Source organism: Ursus maritimus, unplaced genomic scaffold (assembly GCF_017311325.1).
Source record: "Ursus maritimus isolate PB19 unplaced genomic scaffold, ASM1731132v1 scaffold_14, whole genome shotgun sequence".
NCBI lineage: Eukaryota > Metazoa > Chordata > Mammalia > Carnivora > Ursidae > Ursus > Ursus maritimus.
The window spans coordinates 66,954,885-66,976,069 of NW_024423786.1; the positions used below are offsets into that span (position 1 = coordinate 66,954,885).

The 21,185-nt window shown below is 39.9% G+C and overlaps 1 protein-coding gene across 4 annotated transcripts in view; it reads left to right on the forward strand.

The window, feature by feature from the left end:
• ZNF286A (zinc finger protein 286A) overlaps positions 1-13,691 on the forward strand; it is a 19,280-nt gene extending 5,589 nt beyond the window's left edge. For 2 of the 4 annotated variants that reach the window (XM_040630067.1, XM_008686045.2), the window contains 3 exons: positions 521-635; positions 1,817-1,909; positions 9,385-13,691. In XM_040630067.1, coding sequence (XP_040486001.1) covers positions 521-635; positions 1,817-1,909; positions 9,385-10,616 — 1,440 coding nt within the window. In that variant the 3' untranslated portion in view covers positions 10,617-13,691. The remainder of the gene's footprint in view (positions 1-520; positions 636-1,816; positions 1,910-9,384) is intronic. The other 2 variants (XM_040630069.1, XM_040630070.1) reach the window with 2 other exon arrangements.
• Positions 13,692-21,185: the final 7,494 nt, after the last annotated feature.

The following is a 21,185-nucleotide window of genomic DNA, read 5'->3' on the forward strand; positions in this document are numbered from 1 at the left end:
CCCGTTTAATGCTTTTTGCCTTGAATCCCGTGTTTGACTGGATTTGGCGCTCGCTGCCAATCTTTTCATTGCATGACTTCTTCATTTCCAAGTTCCATATTTCAAATCATCTTCTTTTTGGCTAGATTGATTCTTTAAGTTTTTACTGGGGACTCACAAAGAGAATGACTCAGGCATGCCTTTTTCCTCTGCCCAAATTTTGTTTACTTCGCCAAATTGCATTGTTGACCCGTTGGTTCATGTTTTAACTCTTTGTTCCCCAGAAAGATGACAGTCTCAACAGAGAAACCATAGTCTGTCTTCTTTTGGCTCTCATACTGGATCCAGCACAGCGTGCCTGGCACATAATTGATACCTAGTGACTTCACATAGAGTATTCCAAATCTGAATACATTCGAATGCTCGTCGTTTACCACAATCATTTCTCGTCCTGCATCTAGTCTAGGGCCAGCAGAAACTGGGGGGTGAAATTGAATCTGTCGAGTGAGAGATGGTGAACCAAAGTATGTTTGTGTCTTAGGCATCAGTGACATTCAAGGACGTGGCCATGGACTTTACCCCAGAGGAGTGGGGGAAGCTGGATCCTACACAAAGGGAGGTCATGCTGGAGAACTATAGGAACCTGGTCTCGCTTTGTAAGGATGGTTTCTCACCGTGACTCTGGAATCTGCGTCTGGGGACATCACTACATTATTGAAATGAAGTAGCTTAACGAAGCTCCCTTTTACATTCAGAAATCATAAAGTATTGATACCTTTGGGCCCAGAGAAAATCTGTTCCTGCCCTAGTTCTTGGTGAAATGTTTGTGCTTGTTTCGTATCAAAATTCTTTGGATTCGAATGACAGAAACCTAATTCACACTGCTTAAAGGGGATAAAAAAATCTTGATTCAGGGAATCATGTGTATTGACAGAAATTTCCTTTATTTATTTTTTTAAACACGTGGCTTGGCTTTGCCCTGTATTAGCTTTATTCTTAGGATTTCCCCATGTGGCAAAGACGGCCATTGGCAGCTCTGAGGTTACATGGTTCTTCCAGTTAGAGAGAGTACTCTCTAGCCAGTGCGGTCACCCCTCTGGGGGGTGTGCATATGCACACGTGCACATGTATGTGTTCACGTGGCGGTGGAAGAAACTATGATAACTCTTCCCAGTGATATTTACACATGAACGTTATAAGTTAGATCTGGACCCTTAATTTGTTGCCATCATTTTCCAGTTGAATGCTTTTTGCCTTAAATTAATTTTGTGCTTGTGTAATGAATTCCCTGAGAAAGTGGGTTCTGGTAACTGAAGAAGGAAGAAGGGGAAAAACCATTAGAAGACAAAAACTCTAGTCACCAGTCACACCTTTTTGGTGCTGCCACGGAGGTCCCACTTTCTCCATTTCTTCCCGAAGCCAAGGACTCACCTGCAGTGTCTCCCTGGAACTTCCTCAGTAGAGAAACAAAGAGAAATTCTCTTCTCTCTCTCTCTTTTTTAAAGTAAGCTCTATGCCCAACGTGAGGCTTGAACTCACGACCCTGAGATCAAGGGTCACATGCTCTGTGGACTGAGCCTGCCAGGCTCCCTGAAAAGTTCTCTTCTTTTTGACAGGCAAAAACACTTGCCTTTTCCAATGCATATAAGCTCCTTACCAGACCCTGACTCTTGCCGCAGATATTTTAAGCTGCATTCAGAGGCCCATCCTCCCTCATTCCTGATCTTGCTGTAACATCCTGTCCTTGTCGATCACAGAGTTGGGTCTATGCTTTGTACCCATCACAAATACTTAAGTCCTGTTTCTTTTTGTTGTTCTTTCTTCTTTAAACGAGCAGGGCTTCCAGTTTCCAGACCTGAGAACTACAATTTGGAGAACGGAAAAGAACCACTGATGCTTGAGAGAAAAGCCCCCAAAAGCAGCTATCCGGGTGAGTCAGATACATGAGAAATAATAGCCCCCTAGGACGGTGAAAAGGGAGCGCTTTTCAGTGCTTAAGAAAGAATATTAGAAATGCCTATGTGCTTTTATTTTTTTAAACGTCTTATTTTAAATGATAGAGCATTTTAAGTAATAAAAAAGTAACACATATGCATTCACTGTCAGAATCAAACATATGGTAATATTTTGTTTCTTTTGCCTTTGTTTCTTTCTCTGTTTGGCAATATAAACTAAAAACATCTTAACCACACAGTTCTGTGAATTTTCACAAAGGAACACATTCCTGTAACTGGTGCCCAGATGAAGAAGCAACCTTACCAGCCTAGAAGTACTCTCGTCACTTCATTCCTTCCGAGGGTGACCTTGTCCTAACTTCTAACACCATAGATTAGTTTTGACTATTCTTGAACTTCGCACAGACTATGTTCCAACGTCTGGCTTTCTTCACTGAACATTACTGTAAGATGCAGCCAGTCATTGCTTGTAATTGTAGTTCATTCTGTTTGTTTGTACAGTCTTTCATTATGTTAACATACCAGTTTATCCATTCTCTGTAGATGGGCATCTGGGGAGGTTTCCAGATTGGGGCTGTATGAAGAGTGCCGCTATGTATGTTTTCCATGTCTTGGGGCAAACACATACAGGCATACCTTGGAGATAGTGTGGGTTTGGTTCCAGAACACCAGAGTGAAGCAAGTGTTGCAATAAAGGAAGCCAAATGAATTTTTTGGTTTCCCGTTGCATGTAAAAATTATGTTTATATGATGCTGTAGCCTGCTAAGTGTATAATACCATCATGTCTAAAAAAAACAATGTACATACTTTAATTAAAACATATTGTTAAAAAATGCTAACCATGAGGGGCGCCTGGGTGGCACAGCGGTTGGGTGTCTGCCTTCGGCTCAGGGCGTGATCCCGGCGTTGTGGGATCGAGCCCCACATCAGGCTCTTCCACTATGAGTCTGCTTCTTCCTCTCCCACTCCCCCTGCTTGTGTTCCCTCTCTCGCTGGCTGTCTCTATCTCTGTCAAATAAATAAATAAAATCTTTAAAAAAAAAAATGCTAACCATGAGGCGCCTGGGTGGCACAGTTGATTAAGTATCCAACTCTTGATTTCGGTTCAGGTCATGATCTCAGGGTCACGAGATTGAGCCCCACGTCGGGCTCTGTGCTCAGTGGGAAGTCTGCTTGAGATTCTCTCCTTCCCCCTCTGCCCCATCCCCACTTCTGCTCCCACTCTCTCTAAAATAAATAAATAAATAAATAAAATCGTAAAAAAAAAAAAAATAGAAAGTTTCTTAAAAAAAAAAAAAGAAGAAAATGTTACAGATTTAAAGTCCTTTTATTTGCTTTCTCCCTAGAAATAACTAGTTGGGGTGAATCATTCTAATGTGTGTGCGTATAGTGTTACGTTACACTTTTTATTTTGTAATCCAGTTTTTTTAAACTTCACGTTGTATTTTGATAGTCATCCATACAGATGAATTGTGGCCGTGGAGTAAGTCCATCGTGTGAATCGTGTGAATAAACTAAACAGTTTATTTATTTATTTATTAAAGATTTTATTTATTTATTTGACAGAGAGAGACAGCCAGCGAGAGAGGGAACACAAGCAGGGGGAGTGGGAGAGGAAGAAGCAGGCTCCCAGGGGAGGAGCCTGATGTGGGGCTCGATCCCAGAACGCTGGGATCACGCCCTGAGCCGAAGGCAGACGCTCAACCGCTGTGCCACCCAGGCGCCCCAAGGAACTACTTTTATCTTTTTCCCATGCTTAAAGCTGATAGTCCAGCATCCTTTATTGAAAAAAATCTATGTTTTATCACAGATCTGTAACACGAATTCTGGTAAATTCTGGTCCCATATATATATCGGTCTGTTTCTAGGCCCTCTGGTTTACTTGTCTATCTGTGCTGCAGTGACACATTGTTTGAATTATTATACTTTATAGTATGTATTTCTCTAAAAGGAAATCTTGCTTTAATATTCTGCTTTTAAAAACCTTGTTCTTTGGAATACTGAGTTTTAAAATCTTCCCCCGTGATTATATGTAGGTCTGTTTCCCCTTGCAGGCCTGTCAGTTTTTGTGACTTGCCTATTCACCACCCTTCTCCCTTTTTATGTGGGAGATATTGCCATTTTCTGAATGTTCTAGAACTCATCATACATTAGGCATTTATTCCTCGTGAGACATTTTTTCTAGTTTTTGCTCTTCGGCTTTGCTGTGCCTTTTAATGTACAAATTTAATCCATTGCAATCTTCTAAGTTTTCTGATTTTTGATGAGTGCTTTGAAAGTTCTCCCTCCAAGATGAAAAAATATTTGCTTCTGTTCTCTTCTATTATATTTGTCCTTTAATCATTTGGAATCACCTCTTCTCTCGTTGTATCTTCTTTAGCTTTCTTTTCTGAACAGTTGAATGTTTGAATTGCTCCAGGCTTGGTTTTAATCTCTCGTCCTTCTGTATACTTGGAATCATAAACTTGAGTGTCTACATGGGACAGCAGGTAACATACCTGAGTGAAGCAAGCAGGGTAAGCAGGGTGGGACTGATAAACTGGGAGAACACACACCTCAACTGAAAGGAGTAGCCATTACCATTACCTCTAGCTCAGGAGCTGGCAAAATTTTTTATGTGAAGGGCTCTATAGTGAATAATTTATCTTGGGAGACATGCAGTCCGCTGCAAGCCCTCAGTCTGCCATGGTAGCGTGGAGAGCAGTTACAGACAGTTCAAAACTGAATGGGTATGGTTGTGTTCCAATAAAACTTTATCTAGAAAAACAGCGGCAAGCTGTAGTTGCCAGTCTTTGCTCCAGTTGGTTGTTGTCATGCAATATGCTTCTCTTTTTTTTTTCCTCCAAGAGAAACCCCAAATTTGAATTTCTGTGTGAACTCTCCCCATTTTTAAATGTTGTCACTAATCTCAAAAATTTGCGTAAACAGTGTGGGCCAAACAAAACATGTCTGAGGGTCACATTTGTCCCACTGGTCACCTGTTTGCAGCCTCTGCTTTCTCCCATAACCAAATTATCAGCTCTATCTATCTAGGCGAATCCCCAATTTGTGTTTCCAGCCCAGATCTCTCCTTCGGCCTCCTGTTCTAAACCTTTGTGTTAGTATTTGATGTCTCCATGTGCTTATGTTCAAGTCTTCTCAATACAGCATGCTTACAACTGATGGCCTAGGGACAACTAGGTGGCTGTTGGTTAAACCTACAACTCTTGATTTCTGCTCAGGTCATGATCTCATGGTTGTGAGATCCAGCCCAGTGTAGAGCCTGCTTAGGATTCCTCCTCTCCCTCTCTGCCCCCTGCCACTCATGTGCGTTCTCTCTAAAAACCCAATAAAACTGAGTGCCTGATGTAGGCCCAAATTCTCCATCCTCTCACTAGGATCCTTTTCCACTTAGTGTCTTAATGACACTCACCATCTTATCAAATTGCACAAGCCAGAAATCTATGAACAGTTTTTACACTTCCGTCTCTCCTTTATCCATTTCAACTTTGCATTTATCCAACCATTCTGTAAATATTTTTTCATTGTTAACATCCCTCCGTCTCTCTCTTGTTTGCCTGGACCACTGTGATAATCTCGAGTCTCCCTTTGTCCCCATAGATTTACACCAGTCGTTATATCACAGCGAGAGTGATATTTTCAAAGTACAAATCTGATCGTGTCGTCCTTTTGCTTAAAACATTCCAATGTCTTCCCATTGCTTTTAGGGTAGCAGCCAAAATCCTTCAGTCCTACACAGTCATAAAATCTGGCTTTTACTCATTATTACAACCTAATCTCATACCGACTCTTCCTCTGTTTTTGTACTCTAACTAGTGGTTCTTAAGTACTTTGGCATCAAAGGACCAAGTTTAAAATTACTGAGGACCCTAAAGAGCTTTTTTTTTTTTTTTTTTAAGTACTCTTAAATTTTATGTTTGGGTTATATTTATCAATACTTACTGTATTAGAAGTGAATATTGAAAAAATTTTTAAACTATTAAATAATTCATTAAAAAATAACAAAACTCATTACATGTTAACACAAATAATATAAATTTTATAAAAACACCTATTGGCTGCAAAAAAATTTCGACAAGAATGCATTGTTTTACATTTTTGCAAATCTATTTTCTCACTCCTGTTTCTGAATGCAGTTTGTTGTGATATGTTGTTTTGGTTGACTTGTGGGAAGGAAACCGAGCCTCACACCAATATATAGTTGGAAAAGGGAGAAGTATTTTATAGCTGTTTTAGGTAAGTGTGGCTATTGTGATAACTACACCAAAACTGGATAAGTGTTAGTTTCGTTTCTTTTTTTTTTTTTAAGATTTATTTAATTATTTGAGAGCATGCATGTGTGCCTGTGAGTGGGGGAGGGGCAGAGGAAGAGAATCCTCAAGCAGACTCCCCATTGAGTGCAGAGCCCAACATGGGGCTCAATCCTGGGACCCTGAGATCGTGACCTGAGCCGAAATCAACGTTTAACCAGCTGAATCACCCAGATGCCCCTGGGCAAGTGTTACTTTCTTAAAGATCAGATATAATGTGGCACCTGGGACCAGATCCATGAATTTTTTATACTCTTTTGTTAAAATCTATTGATCTTTTGGAAAATACCAGTTCAGTGAGTTACATAGACCTTCTGAGTATTGACACATTACATTATGCAGTATTTTGTAAATCACAACTTTTGCTATCACCACTGACCTTATCAGAAAAGTCTTTAAGGACTAAGAAGCTACCAAGCTCTCAAGAGCTGATACAGGTTTTCCAAAATTCTAATTTCTGCCCAAAAGCTGAAATTTTATTGAATACTATTGATAGTTTCCCTTGAAGTGACAAGCTCATTTTGTTCATATTTTTTTTAAGATTTTATTTATTTATTTGACAGAGAGATAGCCAGCAAGAGAGGGAACACAAGCAGGGGGAGTGGGAAAGGAAGAAAAAGGCTCCCAGCAGAGCAGGGAGCCCGATGTGGGGCTCGATCCCAGGACTCTGGGATCACGTCCTGAGCCGAAGGCAGATGCTTAATGACTGAGCCACCCAGGTGCCCCAATTTTGTTCATTTTTGAGAAAATATCTGTCAAATACTCAACTTGAGTAACGTATTTTGTCTGTCACTCTCCCAAGTAAAAATTGTGGTCTGTGAAAAAAGTGGCTAGTCGAGCTCACAGCTCAAATGATCCCACAAGTGGTTTTCTTCAGGACAACCAGCATACTTTGATATGAACAGAATTGCTTTATGAACTATTTCCTATTTCATCAGTTCAGAATTTTAAAAAGGCATATACTCAAGGCTTGAAATTTAGTAAAATCAATAGTGTTTACTGTTTCCTAAGACATTTTTAAGTGAAACTGGCTCCTTTTTTTCTTAACTGATAGTACATGGCAGGGAAGGCTACAGCTGCTAGTAAATTTGTTGTCCTTGTCCTGATTTGTGCTAAGTCAGAAGCAGTTTTACCCTGATTACTTTTGTAACAGTGCAAATGACAAGACAGTGAAAGAGACAAACAATATCTAAACATTATCTTGATCATAGTTCTGAACTTCTGGCTTCCCGGGGTTCATGGACCATACTTTGAGTTTTCTACCGACGCCCCTGCACCAGCCTTACATCAAATTACTAGCACTTAGGCTGTGTCAGAGTTTTTAGTGGTTTATATTCCTTTCATGCTTATTAAGGTGGGTGTTGTCATTATTCCTCATGAAATAGGTACTGTTACTGCCCATCTTATGCATAAGGAAACTGAAATAGAGAGGTTAAATAATTTGCCCAGGTCATGTAAGTGGCAGAGCTGGGATTATCTTCATGCATTCTGATTCCAGAGTCCATGCTCTCAACCACTGTGCTTTCCTTGTATGTCCCTCTCACCGTGGCGCTTTGGTTCATACCATTCCCTCTCCCTGGAACGCTCACCTCTGTACTTTTGTACCGATTACCTGCGACACTCACCTGAACTCCAACCCCACTTTCATTTCAGCCCCGTGATTTACTTCCTCAGAGTAGTCTCCCCTCATCTCCCTAGATTTCCCCTCTTACATTTTTTCATAGTGTCATTTGCCTTTTATTCCTCAGTACTTAATCACTACAGGTGCATTTTTATATACACTTGCGAATGTTAGACCAAATTCTCTCTCCCCTCGTATGCGTGCGTCTTTCCCCAGTGCCTAACACAGAGCCTAGCATGGGGTAGATATTCAGTGGATAACTTGAATAAAGGGATAGAAGGGTTGCTTGGTGAAGGAATAGAATTCATTTGGCTGTATAGAATGAGGGACAGATCTGACTTAATTTTCTTCTAAATGTGTAATCAGTTGTCATAGCACCATTTGTTGGAAAACAAACGATCCTTTGTTGACTAAAATATCACGTTTGTATTAATTGTAATGCTCAACTTTCTGAAGTTCCTGTTCTGTTTCAGTGAACTGTCTATTCCTTTGACCCACCACTCTCTTTAAAATACTGTGGCTTTATAAAGTATTTTTATATTAGACGTAAAAATTCTAATATATTAGATATATTTAGAGAGCTCTGGCTTCCATCCCTGCCTGTCCTCTTTCCTCTATTCTGATACTTTCCCTGTAGGCAACCATTTTTATTAGTATTTCACTTGTCCGTCCTTGGTTTTTTCTAATATAACCAAATATGTACATACATATGTATCTCCCTCCCCCATTTTTTCTACATAAAGAGGAGCAAACTATACACACTTATTTGCAGCTTGCTGGTGTTTGAAAAAAATTATTTAATGTATCCTGGAGATAACTTCATATCTATATATGAGATCTTTCTGACGTTTTTAAAAAGTTGCATAGTACTCCATTTTATGTCTACATCATAGTGTATTTAAACAGGTCTCTATAATCGATGTTGAGATGTTACCAGTGTTTCGCTATCGCCATAGGTGTTACAATAAGTAGCCGTGTGTACATAAAATATCTCATGTATTTGCCATTATATCTGTGGGAGATCATAGGAGATTTCTGATCAGAGATGTATTATAAAAACATTGTTAGGGAAGATTAAACTGGAAATGGAATGCATATTTGGACATGAGTAGGACTGGGTGCCTGGAAACCTAGAGATCATAATGTCCTCTACACTAAAGTGATAACTGCATATTTATTACTGCAGTAGGTATTCAATAAGAATTTGTTTCTTCCCTCTTCTGATCTATGTGCTCATTCCTGCTCATCCAGTGATACACTGCCTCATCTGCGCCTCTCCTTCTGTATTGCTGGTCATCTTTTCCCCCTTTTGACTATCCTGGATAAGGTCTACTCATTTTCTCCACATATATTATTGTGCATTTGTTTCCTTCCATTTGCTTCTCTTTGCAAGTCATCTTAAAAAGTCAAATCCACTTACTCCTCCGAAGCATGCTTTTCATCTTGATTAGCTGTTACAGAACGGTCTTTTATTGAGCACGGAAAACAAAGGAAATTTGCATTTCCAATTTCTTTCAGACCTGGAGACTAAACCTGAGGGCAAAGATTCAACTTCAGTGCAAGATATTTCCAAAGACGAATCATGCCAGGCTGCAATAATAGACAGACTGACAAGGAATAATGTCTATGACTCCAATCTGGAAACAGCTCTTGAATGTGAAAATTGGTTAGAGAATCAGCAAGGAAATGAGGAGAGGCACTTGAGAGAAATGTTCACCCACATGAATTCACTCGCTGAAGAAAGAGCTCACGAGCATGATGTATATTGGAAAAACTTTAGTCAGAAGTCTGTTCTTCTCACTCAAGACAGAGTTCCCAAAGGATCCTATGCCTTCCATACACTTGAAAAAAGGTTGAAACAGAAATCAAACTTAATTAAAAAGCAAAGAACCTGTAAAGAGAAAAAACCTCATAAATGTAACGATTGCGGTGAACTCTTCACTTACCATTCAGTGCTTATTCGACACCAGAGAGTCCATACTGGAGAGAAGCCCTATAGCTGCAGCGAATGTGGAAAATCTTTTAGCCACAGAGCTAATTTAACTAAACATCAGAGAACTCATACTCGAATTCTCTTTGAATGCAGTGAGTGCAAGAAAGCCTTCACAGAAAGCTCATCCCTTGCGATACATCAGCGAATTCACATTGGAGAGAGACCGTATGAATGCAATGAATGTGGAAAAGGTTTTAATCGAAGTACACATCTTGTGCAGCATCAGCTGATTCATACTGGAGTGAAGCCTTATGCATGTAATGAATGTGATAAAGCTTTCATTCATTCGTCGGCTCTCATTAAACATCAAAGAACTCATACTGGAGAGAAACCCTATAAATGTCAGGAATGCGGGAAAGCCTTCAGCCATTGCTCATCCCTGACTAAACATCAGAGAGTTCATACTGGAGAAAAGCCATATGAATGTAGCGAATGTGGAAAAACCTTTAGTCAGAGCACACATCTTGTTCAGCATCAGAGAATTCATACTGGAGAGAAACCCTACGAATGTAACGAATGTGGGAAAACCTTCAGCCGGAGCTCAAATTTCGCTAAACATCAAAGAATTCATATTGGAAAGAAACCATACAAATGTAATGAATGTGGAAAAGCCTTCATTCATTCATCAGCTCTTATTCAACACCAGAGAACTCATACTGGAGAGAAGCCCTACAGATGTGATGAATGTGGGAAAAGCTTTAAGTGCAGTTCATCCCTCATCAGACATCAAAGAATTCATACTGAAGAGCGACTCTGAAAAATTACTGAATGTGAAGAAAAGTAAGTTGGCTTTATCACTGTGTTAAATACCTGAGTGTTTAGGTGGAACACCCGTAAAATGCTGCTTGAGGACCAATTCTGTATGCGTCTGCTTTTACTTGCATCACATATAGTTTTGAGCCATAGATAGAATGTTCCTTATATCTGTTGATTTGATCATCATGAAAGCTTCTGGCCAGGGATCTCAAATTTTGATCCCCACCCCCTACCCACCACCACTGCCAAATACCCTTTGATGGAAATTCAAGAAATCCTTGAGCGTGGATAGCAGTATAATCATTGTGAAATGTGGTTCCTCCCTCTATTTGTCACATGAAAGCCTTGTTATAGCTTCTCGCCCCTTAAGGAAATTCTTATTTGTAAACGTAGGTAGTGGACTCCTATCTTTATCATCAGGAAGACAGAGTTGTTCCTCTTTGGAGCCAAAGTAGATCTCCAGATGTACAGGTGTCATTTTTCCAGGGAGGGTTACTTCTTTTACATTAGCTATAAAATGTAAAGGTTAAGAGTTGACATATGCTTTGGATTCCCTCGCCCAAAGGCTCCTGTCTAATTTGACGAACATAAATAGAATGTATTGCAGATTCTAAGTTATGTTCACTTGGATTATGCTGGTCATAAGTTTAGGTCCTTGTTTACCCTTTGCTCTGTAGATTTCATTTTCTACTTCCTTGGAATTTCCCTGAAGTTAAGTGTGGTTCAAAATCTTAACTGCAGTTTTCAGTCAAATGCCTCTTTTCTTATCCGTGGCATTGAATGAGTCCTTGGTTTTTCTATAATCAAAGAGTTAGGGATATTTCATTTCCAACTCATTCATTGACAGTTATTCTGTCACTTTGAGAAAAAGCCCCTAGGATGTTGAGGGTCTGAAAAGTTGATGAGTTCAATGTGTTATTATATTTAGGGTCCCAGTCAAGAAGGAGAACTGAAACAACTCTGAGACACCAGGACACACCTTCCTGTCAAATATGGAAAGTAGTTCACAGGACAGTGACTCACTGGAGGATAGCAGCTTCCCTCCATGAAGAAGAGGTTGCCATTTCTCTGGCTTTCATGTCTACCCACATTTTTTGTTGTTTTTATTGTTCTCCCTATATGTTTGTTGGGCTATATCCCAGAGCCCTAAAGAAGATAGAAGGGGCATGAAACCACAGAAGTTACATGGGTGACCAAAAACCAGTGGTGGGATTGGGATCGCAGAAGCAAAAGTTCACATAAATATTTAGGAAAACACTATACAGATGTCAGTTTTTATTGTTACTCTATTGTATGAAAAGAAGAGTATAGAAAAGATAGAAGGAAAATAGTTACAGTTTTCTGACTTCTCCTAAATTCTATCCTTCATGAACATTCAACAACCAGTCCATGCTCTTGCCTTCTCCACATTATCTCTGTTATTTTTCATAATTCCTTCTCTGTAAACCTTAGTTGTATTATTGAGGAGAACTAGAGGAATAGAGTTTAGAGCAAGATCATTAAGGATGAATGGGTTAAATCCAGCCGTGATGGAAATTAAAGAAAACGATAGGAAATGCAGCTGAAAGGAGTGGGAAGAGGTTTGGAAAGAACCAAAAACACATCGGGGGTGGAGGTTGGTGGGAGGGCTCAGGGTCTGAGAGTCAGGGTAGGAGGCTGACACAGGAAGAGGGTAAGGGAAAAGGCGCTCAGCTCTCTTCACCTTAATACTCAGTATTCATGTTCAGAAGTAGGAACTGACAGGTTATGACCTGGACCCACAACCAAGTCCGGCCTTCTGCCTACGTCTCTAAATGTTTAGCTGGATCTCGACCACACTCGTTCATTTACATGTGTTCGTGCTGCAATGTCAGAGTTGAGTGGTTGTGGTAGAGACTGTATGTTCCCCCCAAAGCCTAAAATAACTTGGTATTTCTCTGTGGAACAAACACTTGAGTGAAAATAAATTCATCATTTGGGGACCAAACTTTGACTCACAGAGTAAGACCCACTTGGGCTTTTCAGAGCCAAGTTTGAACTCCTCCACCTCCGCTTAGCTTTTATGTGACCTTACTACTTGCTGTCTCTAGGTCTCAGGGTCTTCATCTGTAAGATGGAAATAAAACTTACCTCTCTGGTAAGGTTGTGAGGATTAAATAAGACAACGCATGTAAAAGACCTGGCTCACAAATTAAACAGCCTCTATATGTATATGTTTGTAAATATATACATACATGTGGATTTTAAGGAAACGTCAGTCCATTTGGGCTGTTAGAACAAAAAAACTCACCACAGACTGAGTGGTTTTAGAAACAACATGCTGGCAGTTCTGGAGACAGGAGTCCCAAGATCAAGGCCCCACCAGGTTCAGTGTCTGGTGAGGGCCTATTTTCTGGTTCAGAGACCACCATCTTTTTATTATGTCTTTGCATGGTGAAAGGGTAACGGGGCTCTGGGGCCTCTTCTGTAAGGGCAACTAACCCTATTCCTGAGAGTTCTGCCCCCATGACCTATTCACCTTCCAAAGGCCCCATCTCCTAGTACCATCACTCTGGGGTTATGTTTCAAGATAAATTTGGGGAGATATAAACTCAGTCTGCAGTAAGTGGCTAAGCATCAGTGAGGTAGAAATTACTTAAGAATGAATGTGTCTTCCACACCTTTTGTTTACTGATCAAGAACTGTCACCATCCTACTTTCTAGTGCATCATAGAGAAGGGCTTTCTCCTGCTCTTGTTTCCATCTGGTGCTGCTCCCTACACAGCCTCCTTTAGACCTTGGGGAATCTACTTTATTCTCTTCTAAGTACCATTTAACCAGGAACTCTCTGATAGTTTCAGAGACTCAAGTTTGTAATAATTGCAGTTTAAGTAGTGTTAAGAGACTTGCTCTGAGTTAGTTCTACTGGGAAATCTGGCCCTTGACATTTCAGTATTTGTTCTGTTTATGTTTGATGTTCAATATGACTGTATTTGTACTCCAACGTGAATCTTGGAAGTTTTAATGTTCTGCTTTTCAAATGTTTTTGGTTACCTATAAACTAACTAAATTTGACTGCTCTTATTGGTCCAATGTCAATAAAGATGTTGTTTATCTATTTATTCTCAGAAACTTTTGTAAATCGCTTCTGAAGTTTCCTAATTTAAGCATAGTTTAAGAGGCAAAGATAGACCAACCATAAACTATCTCCATACCATTCTGGAAACCAGTCACATTTTGAATTGTTCGTCTGGGCTTCTCAACTTCTGAAGACGTGGTTTGGGGAATTCCCTCCACAGCCCATGTCTCTGCAAGAAGTTTAAAGAGTAGAAGAAGGCTGTTGCTACCGAATGGTGTTGAGTCCTCAGGCCAAGTGCAGACGCCACTCACTTAAGAGGAGGTAATGGGGGAAAAAGGCACCACTCATTTAGCAGGGACTACTATAAAAAGTACCATTACAACTAGAAGGGATCAGGTAGACTGATACAGTGTAAGTTTTAAATTACATCTGGCTTTTGGGAGGACAATATTACATCACCCAAAGTATTAAAACAATAGTACTGTATAAGAACACCAAACAGTATTCAAATTAGTCAGCAACTGACTAGTTCAACTGTCTATTAAAAGTTTCTAATAACTTATCTTCCTAGATGAGTTTTCACTTTTTAATATCACAATAGGACTCAAGTTGGAAGCTCTTTGTCCCTGCTTTCTCCCTTTCCTTACCTAATCCTTTTTAGGTCGCAATGGGGCAGTCTTGGATCCAGAACCACATGTGCTGTCCCTCACCATAGGTTTTATTGGCAAGAGGGAAGCGTGTGTACCCCTGCGGTAATACGTATAACACGACATCTATGGGTCACCTTGTAGTTCTAATTGATGTGCTCAAAAAATCAGATGTTTTCATTGAATTGTCTTTAAATTTTTTACAATGTAACCTCTGTTATTACAAAAACCAGATAATTTGCCCATAGATTGAGTTGACTATACATAAAATGTGTATACTTCACTCACTCTCCTCCCCACTCCCCCCAGTTCACCCACAAATATTACTATGTCAAGAAAGTTCACATGTCTGGGGGCGCCTGGGTAGCGCAGTCGTTAAGGCGTCTGCCTTCGGCCCAGGGCGTGATCCCGGTGTACCGGGATCGAGTCCCACATCGGGCTCCTCCGCTGTGAGCCTGCTTCTTCCTCTCCCACTCCCCCTGCTTGTGTTCCCTCTCTCACTGGCTGTCTCTCTGTCACATAAATAAATAAAATCTTTAAAAAAAAAAAAAAAAAAAAAAGAAAGTTCACATGTCTGAGGAATCAAGAGTCAAACTAGAGACTCAGGGATTCCTTGATCAAGGACTATTTCTCCACCTCTGCCGTGTTTTTCTGTATGGGCTATATTCTTACCGGCCTTTTCCAGTGATGACAGATACATCTACTGGCAACTCCAGGTTAGTATGCCTCTGAGCATTTACAATCCCAAGGAGAATACTTCTTTCTAAATAGCTCCAGCAAAATCTCCAAGGCTATCTCTCAGCTTTGCTTGAGATCATGCTGATTGATGACTGAACATTATTGGTTCAATTTTTCAAACTGGAATACAAGCAGTAGAGTGGATAAAAGTATTACATCCATGTTAGGTTTATTGAAGCTGATAACGATACCATAGTTATGTAAAATAATCTTATTGGGAAATGCACATTGAAGTACATCGGGGGATAAAGCGTAATGCATGCACTTGCTCTCAAATGATTCAGAAAAAATATGTATATATAGAGAGAGTAAATGAGAAAAGAAATAGGATAAAATGTTAATAAGTGAATCTGACTAAAGGGAACATGGATATCCTTTGTATTTCTAACACAACTTCTGTAAGTTACAGATTATTTCCAAGTAAAAGCATTTTAAGTAGACAGATACATTAACAGGACCTGAAATCAGACCCTTGCTATAACATATATAAATAAAAGGCAAAAGTATACACAATGCAAATATGTTAAAAGACGTTTGTATCTTACTTAAAACCTAAGTATCCAAAGATTATCTATTAATAAATTTTTGAATGGGAGAAGATACTTTCATATTTAACTGAAAAAAAGACTCAGTATTTTTTTAATTCTTCAAAATCGTTTAGAAAGTGTAACAGCACAGTAGAAAAAAATGTGCAGAAAATTTGCACAGACCCTTAAAAACAGTATATATAAATTTTCAAGAAACAAAGAATATGCTCAGATCTTTTTTTTTTTTAAAGATTTTATTTATTTATTCGACAGAGATAGAGACAGGCAGCAAGAAAGGGAACACAAGCAGGAGGAGTGGGAGAGGAAGAAGCAGGCTCATAGCAGAGGAGCCTGATGTGGGGCTCGATCCCATAATGCTGGGAACACACCCTGAGCTGAAGGCAGACACTCAACCGCTGTGCCACCCAGGCGCCCCTATGCTCAGATCTTTTAATAATTAAATGATCAAAATAAAGATGAAATACCACCACCTACTAACCAGAATAGCTAAAATGAGAAAGACTGATACAATCACATAATTTCCAATATTGTGTAGAAGGAATAGCTATGCCTATCATGATTTCTACTATGGCCATCAAAACAAGAAGATATGTAATAATTAGAACTCTTAAATTGGTCGTTGAGTTGCATACTGGTCAAACACCTATGGAAAACTGTTGAGTGACGTGTAATTTGAATATAGGCAGGGACTCAGACCAAGCAATTTCATAGGTTGGTCCATACTTAACTAAGATGTCGACTGCATGTGCACCAAAAGAAACCCAACAAGAATGGTCATGGTTGCATCATTGCTAATAGCCCCAGCTTGGAAACAAACCGGATGTCCATCAACAGCAGAACTGATCACTGGTACATTCATAAAAAGAATACACTGCAGTGAGAATGAATGAATTGCTCCATGAAACCACACGGAGGAGTGTCACAAATATAATGCTGAGCAAAAGAAGTCAGACGCAGAATAATNNCTGCTGTATGCTTCTAAATACACAAATTTATAAAAACAGGCAGTACGAATCGGTGGTGTTAGAAAACAGATGATGGTTTGCTCTGGCAAGATAGAATGGATAGTGGTTGGGGACTACCAGGGGATGGGCTTCTGGGTTGCTAGTTTTATTTCCTTGAACTCTGTTGTAGTTACATGGGCATAGTCACTCTGACACCTCAGTGAGTATCAGAGTTGTGATTTACGGCTGTGCTTTTTGCTATGCATGTTATACATCAATAAACGCATTTGAATACATGTTTACTATTAGGACAAATAAGGTAAATTATGAGACTTCGCAATCTCTTATCATTTCCATTTTATGAAGAATAGTCACCCAAAGGAGCGTTTCAGTTATACAGCTTGTATTTACAAATACATAAATATATATTTTTGAACATCCACAACTATCTGATATAATGTTGTTTGAGTGTAGAAAAAGCACAATTATGTTTACAGTTTGCTGAATCTGTAATCTTTTAGTTGAAGGTTGAGCTAGCTATCCACACCCATCAATGAAACTTTCATGTAAGAGTCCTGTGACAATTAGTAGAGACATCAGAAAAGTCATGTCTTCTTCATTACCTGTGTAAAACATTATATTTCTTAGAAGCACAGGCTATCAAATTCTCATTTCAGGTTTTTCTTTCATTAGTTCCTGTGATCTTGTAATCAGAAAAGAATTTTTATGTTCCAGTATCACAGAGAGGGCATAATTATGACTGTAGTGGTTGCCACAGTGGGCCATCAAGACAAGCCCATGTGTATTCCCTGGATCCCAGCAATGACCCTTCCTGGATGTAATGGGAAATCTGCTGTCAGCCAGAAAGTCATGGATCCTCTCCTGGAGAGCCCTGGTTAGTATCTGAAAAGAGACCTGCTCTGGGAATTGTGGAGACTGAATATAGTCACAGTCTCCATGTCTGATGCTTGAGTCCACAGCCTGATCACGTGAGCTAGGACCTCATACAGACAGACTGAAACCTGTGTCCGTTCTTGCCTCTGACCTCGGGAATCAGGGCGTCCTGAAGAAGGCAGGGCCCTTCATCCTGGAGCTGAACACACACCTGCATCCCAGCAATCAGAGAAACTGAAGGAAAAATCCAAAGGAAGACAAAGCAAGTGCAGGTCCAGCTTCTGCTTCGTGCCAATGCGCTGAGTCAGTAGTTCAGCAACAGTGTGCATGTGTGTATGTGTGTACACGCATACGTGCTACAAAATCCAATTCATTTTATTATCAGTTCCAGGCTTTAAAGTTAACTACGGTGAAGGTCCTTTGGAAATTATTTCTAAGCTGACTACAGAGCAACACAGTTACTGTTGATACCAAAAAGTCTGTCGCAAGTATAATTCAATGGAAGTGAACACCAGCATTAAGTTTTTCATAATCTTTAACATGTGGAAGTAATATAACTTAGCAGATAGGTAAAACCGTAAGTTTAGATCAACTAAGCCCTCTGTGAGAAAGCAAACCCAAGTGTGATACTGTGATTTAGAATAAGAAATATCTATTTGAGGGGGGCGCCTGGGTGGCACAGTGGTTAAGCGTCTGCCTTTGGCTCAGGGCGTGATCCCGGCGTTCTGGGATCGAGCCCCACATCAGGCTCCTCCGCTGGGAGCCTGCTTCTTCCTCTCCCACTCCCCCTGCTTGTGTTCCCTCTCTCGCTGGCTGTCTCTATCTCTGTTGAATAAATAAATAAAATCTTAAAAAAAAAAAATATCTGTTTGGTCTTTGTCCTCATTTCTGGCAGAGTTCCTAAAACCGTTGGAATTTCCTAAGGGATGAGAGTGATAACAGTCTTTTGTTGTGTTAATGACTTTGGGACAGCACCTAAGGATGGGGGCTGGTTGCCCGGAGAACCATCCAGGTGGTTAAAGCGTTGGAACTGTTGCCCCCCCCCCCTTGACCTTGGGAAGGGAACAAGGGCTAGGGATTGAATCAGTCATCAGTGGCCAATGATTTAATCGATTGCACCTATGTAAGAAAGCCTCCATAAAAACCCAAACCCAGATTGGTGGAAATGGGAAGTTTTGGGGAAGATGGTGTGCTTAGAGGGGATATGGAAGCTCTACACCCTTTCCCCACCCCTTGCCCTCTTCCATCTGGCTGTTTTGAGTTATATCCTTTTATAATAAACTGGTGATCTAATAAGTAAAATGTTTCTCTGAGTTCTGTGAGCGGCTCTAGTAAATTAATTGAACCCAAGGAGGGGGTCATTGAAACCTCCAATCTATGGTGGGTTGGTGAGAAGCACAGGTGACAGCCTGGATTTGTGATTGAGAACTGGAGCGGGGTGGGGGCGGCAGTCCTATAGGATTGAGCCCTTAGCCTCTGGAATCTGAGGCTATCTCCAGGTAATCATATCAGAATTGAGTTAAATTATAGGACACCCACCTGGTGTCTAAGAATTGCTTGGATGTATACAAAAAACAAAAACAAAAAAAACCCACATACTAGAATCAGAGACATACCAAATCTTAAAAAACAGAGAATGCATGCTTACGGTATATTCCGTAATGATACAACTCAGGAAGAAACATCTGGCTCTTTTTAAACCAAAATCATCAAGCCAGTCTGATTTGTTTACAGAGCCACCTTGATTATGGGCACTTGGATTCTTACATAAAAATCCCTCTAAACTAGTGTTTCTACGAGAAGTTTTTTGTTTTTTTTTTTTTTTTCTAAAAAGGCCGTATTCAGAGAATTAGAAGTCCAGTCTCTTCTCTGGGAATCCTAGAGTTTCCTTATACTACATTTATAAAAAAAACTCCTACTATTCTCTATAAATTAATAAGAAATCCTTTACCTTAAGTCTTTATAACCTAATTTATTAATCCCCTCGAACTGTAGGGAAGTATTGAAAAACACACAGTAAGATAAAGGTCAATGTCTCTGTAAATGAAACAGATACACAGATAACTTGCAGGTTCATTTCGCCAACCTTAACCACAAGTCAAAAGTAAACAATATAAAAGCTCACCTGTGTAGGTCTCATGGAACTGTTCTCGTTTTTGGTGGATAGGGGACATTTTCTGGAGTTGTATGAAGTCACATACAAACAAACCAGATTTTCTGTCTTCTCCCACACATCAGAGAATAGGTTCATTCCCCATCACAGAGATCTGAGGAATTTTCTAAAGTAGAAAAAAACCTACGGGGCAAGAATGGGAAGACTTTTAATGCTATCAACAGTCCACTGTGGAAAAAATCCTAGGAACATGAAGACTTATTAAAAAGGAGCAAGATAACAAGGGGTATCATCTGATGGAAAGGTGACTTTTTTCACAAGATACCTCAAACTGGAAAAGAGGCTTCAGATCGAAGTTTATCTTTATTTTACTACAGAGCCTTCAGGAAAGAGTCCACATATGAATGCACATGAAATGAAGAAGTCTGACTTAATCATCCATTGAAAAGTTACTTCAGAAAGATAGTTTTAATCAATGTTAAAGAACCACAGACCAGCACTAACACTTTATTTTATATAAGAATATTTGCACTAAAGAGAAAATGTGACAGTTAATTTTATGTGTCAACTTACTAGGTCATGGGTGTCCAGACTTTTGGGTCAAACATTATCCTGGGTGTGTCTGTGAGGATGTTTCTGGGTGAAATGAGTACTTGAATCTACACACTGAGTAGAGATTGCTGTCTCTAGAGTGGGTGGGCCTCATTCAATCCACTGAAGATCTGAATTGAACAAAAAGGCTGAGTAAGAGGGAACTCCTCCTCCCTGACGTTGAGCTGGAACACCGGTCTTTGCTGGCCTTCACAGCCGGATGGAAACATCAGCTCTCCTTGGGTCTCAAGCCTGCCAATTTTCAGATGGGAACTTGAACCATTGACTGTCCTGGTTCTCAGGCCTTCAGACTCAGCCAGGGACTCTTCACTTGCCAACTCTAGATCTCAGGACTTATCAGCTTCCATAGTTGTGTGAGCCAATTTTTTATAATCAATCTCTCTATTCCTTTTTTAAAATAGATTTTTAAGTAATCTCCACACCAACATGGGACTTGAACTCACAGCCCCGAGATCAAGAGTCACGTGCTTTACTGACTGAGCCAGCCAGGCGCCCCTCTCTGTATTCCTGTTGGGATTGTTTCACATCCTATTAGTTGTGTTTCTCTGGAGAACCCTGACTAATACAAAAACTGTATAGACAACACAGAATTGTTTTTCTATGTATAAAGAAAATAGATGGTTTATAAAGAAAACAGAGAAGAAAATCGTTGCAAATTTAATAAATGTGAAAAACTTTTCTGTGACTCCAGAACCCTAGCCTGCAAGCAACAATGTTTGTAACTATCTCAGAATGCAGCATCTAGTAGGTGCATCCATATAAAAACAAGTTTCCTACAAACCCAAAGAGGCTAATATCATTGAAATGACTAGAATGAGGGTAGCCTGTGTGACAGCAGAAGACAGTAAGTTCAATGTGGGACACGTTCAGTTTGAGGTGTTTAGAGGGGCCGTGGGCAGGTCAGGTAACGTCTCTGTACTACCTCATCTGAAAAATGGAATGATAACACATACATACTTGATAGGTTGTTGTGAGAAGTCAATGAATTAGTGTATGTCAACTGCTTAGAACTGCCTGGTCTATAACAAATTCTATAC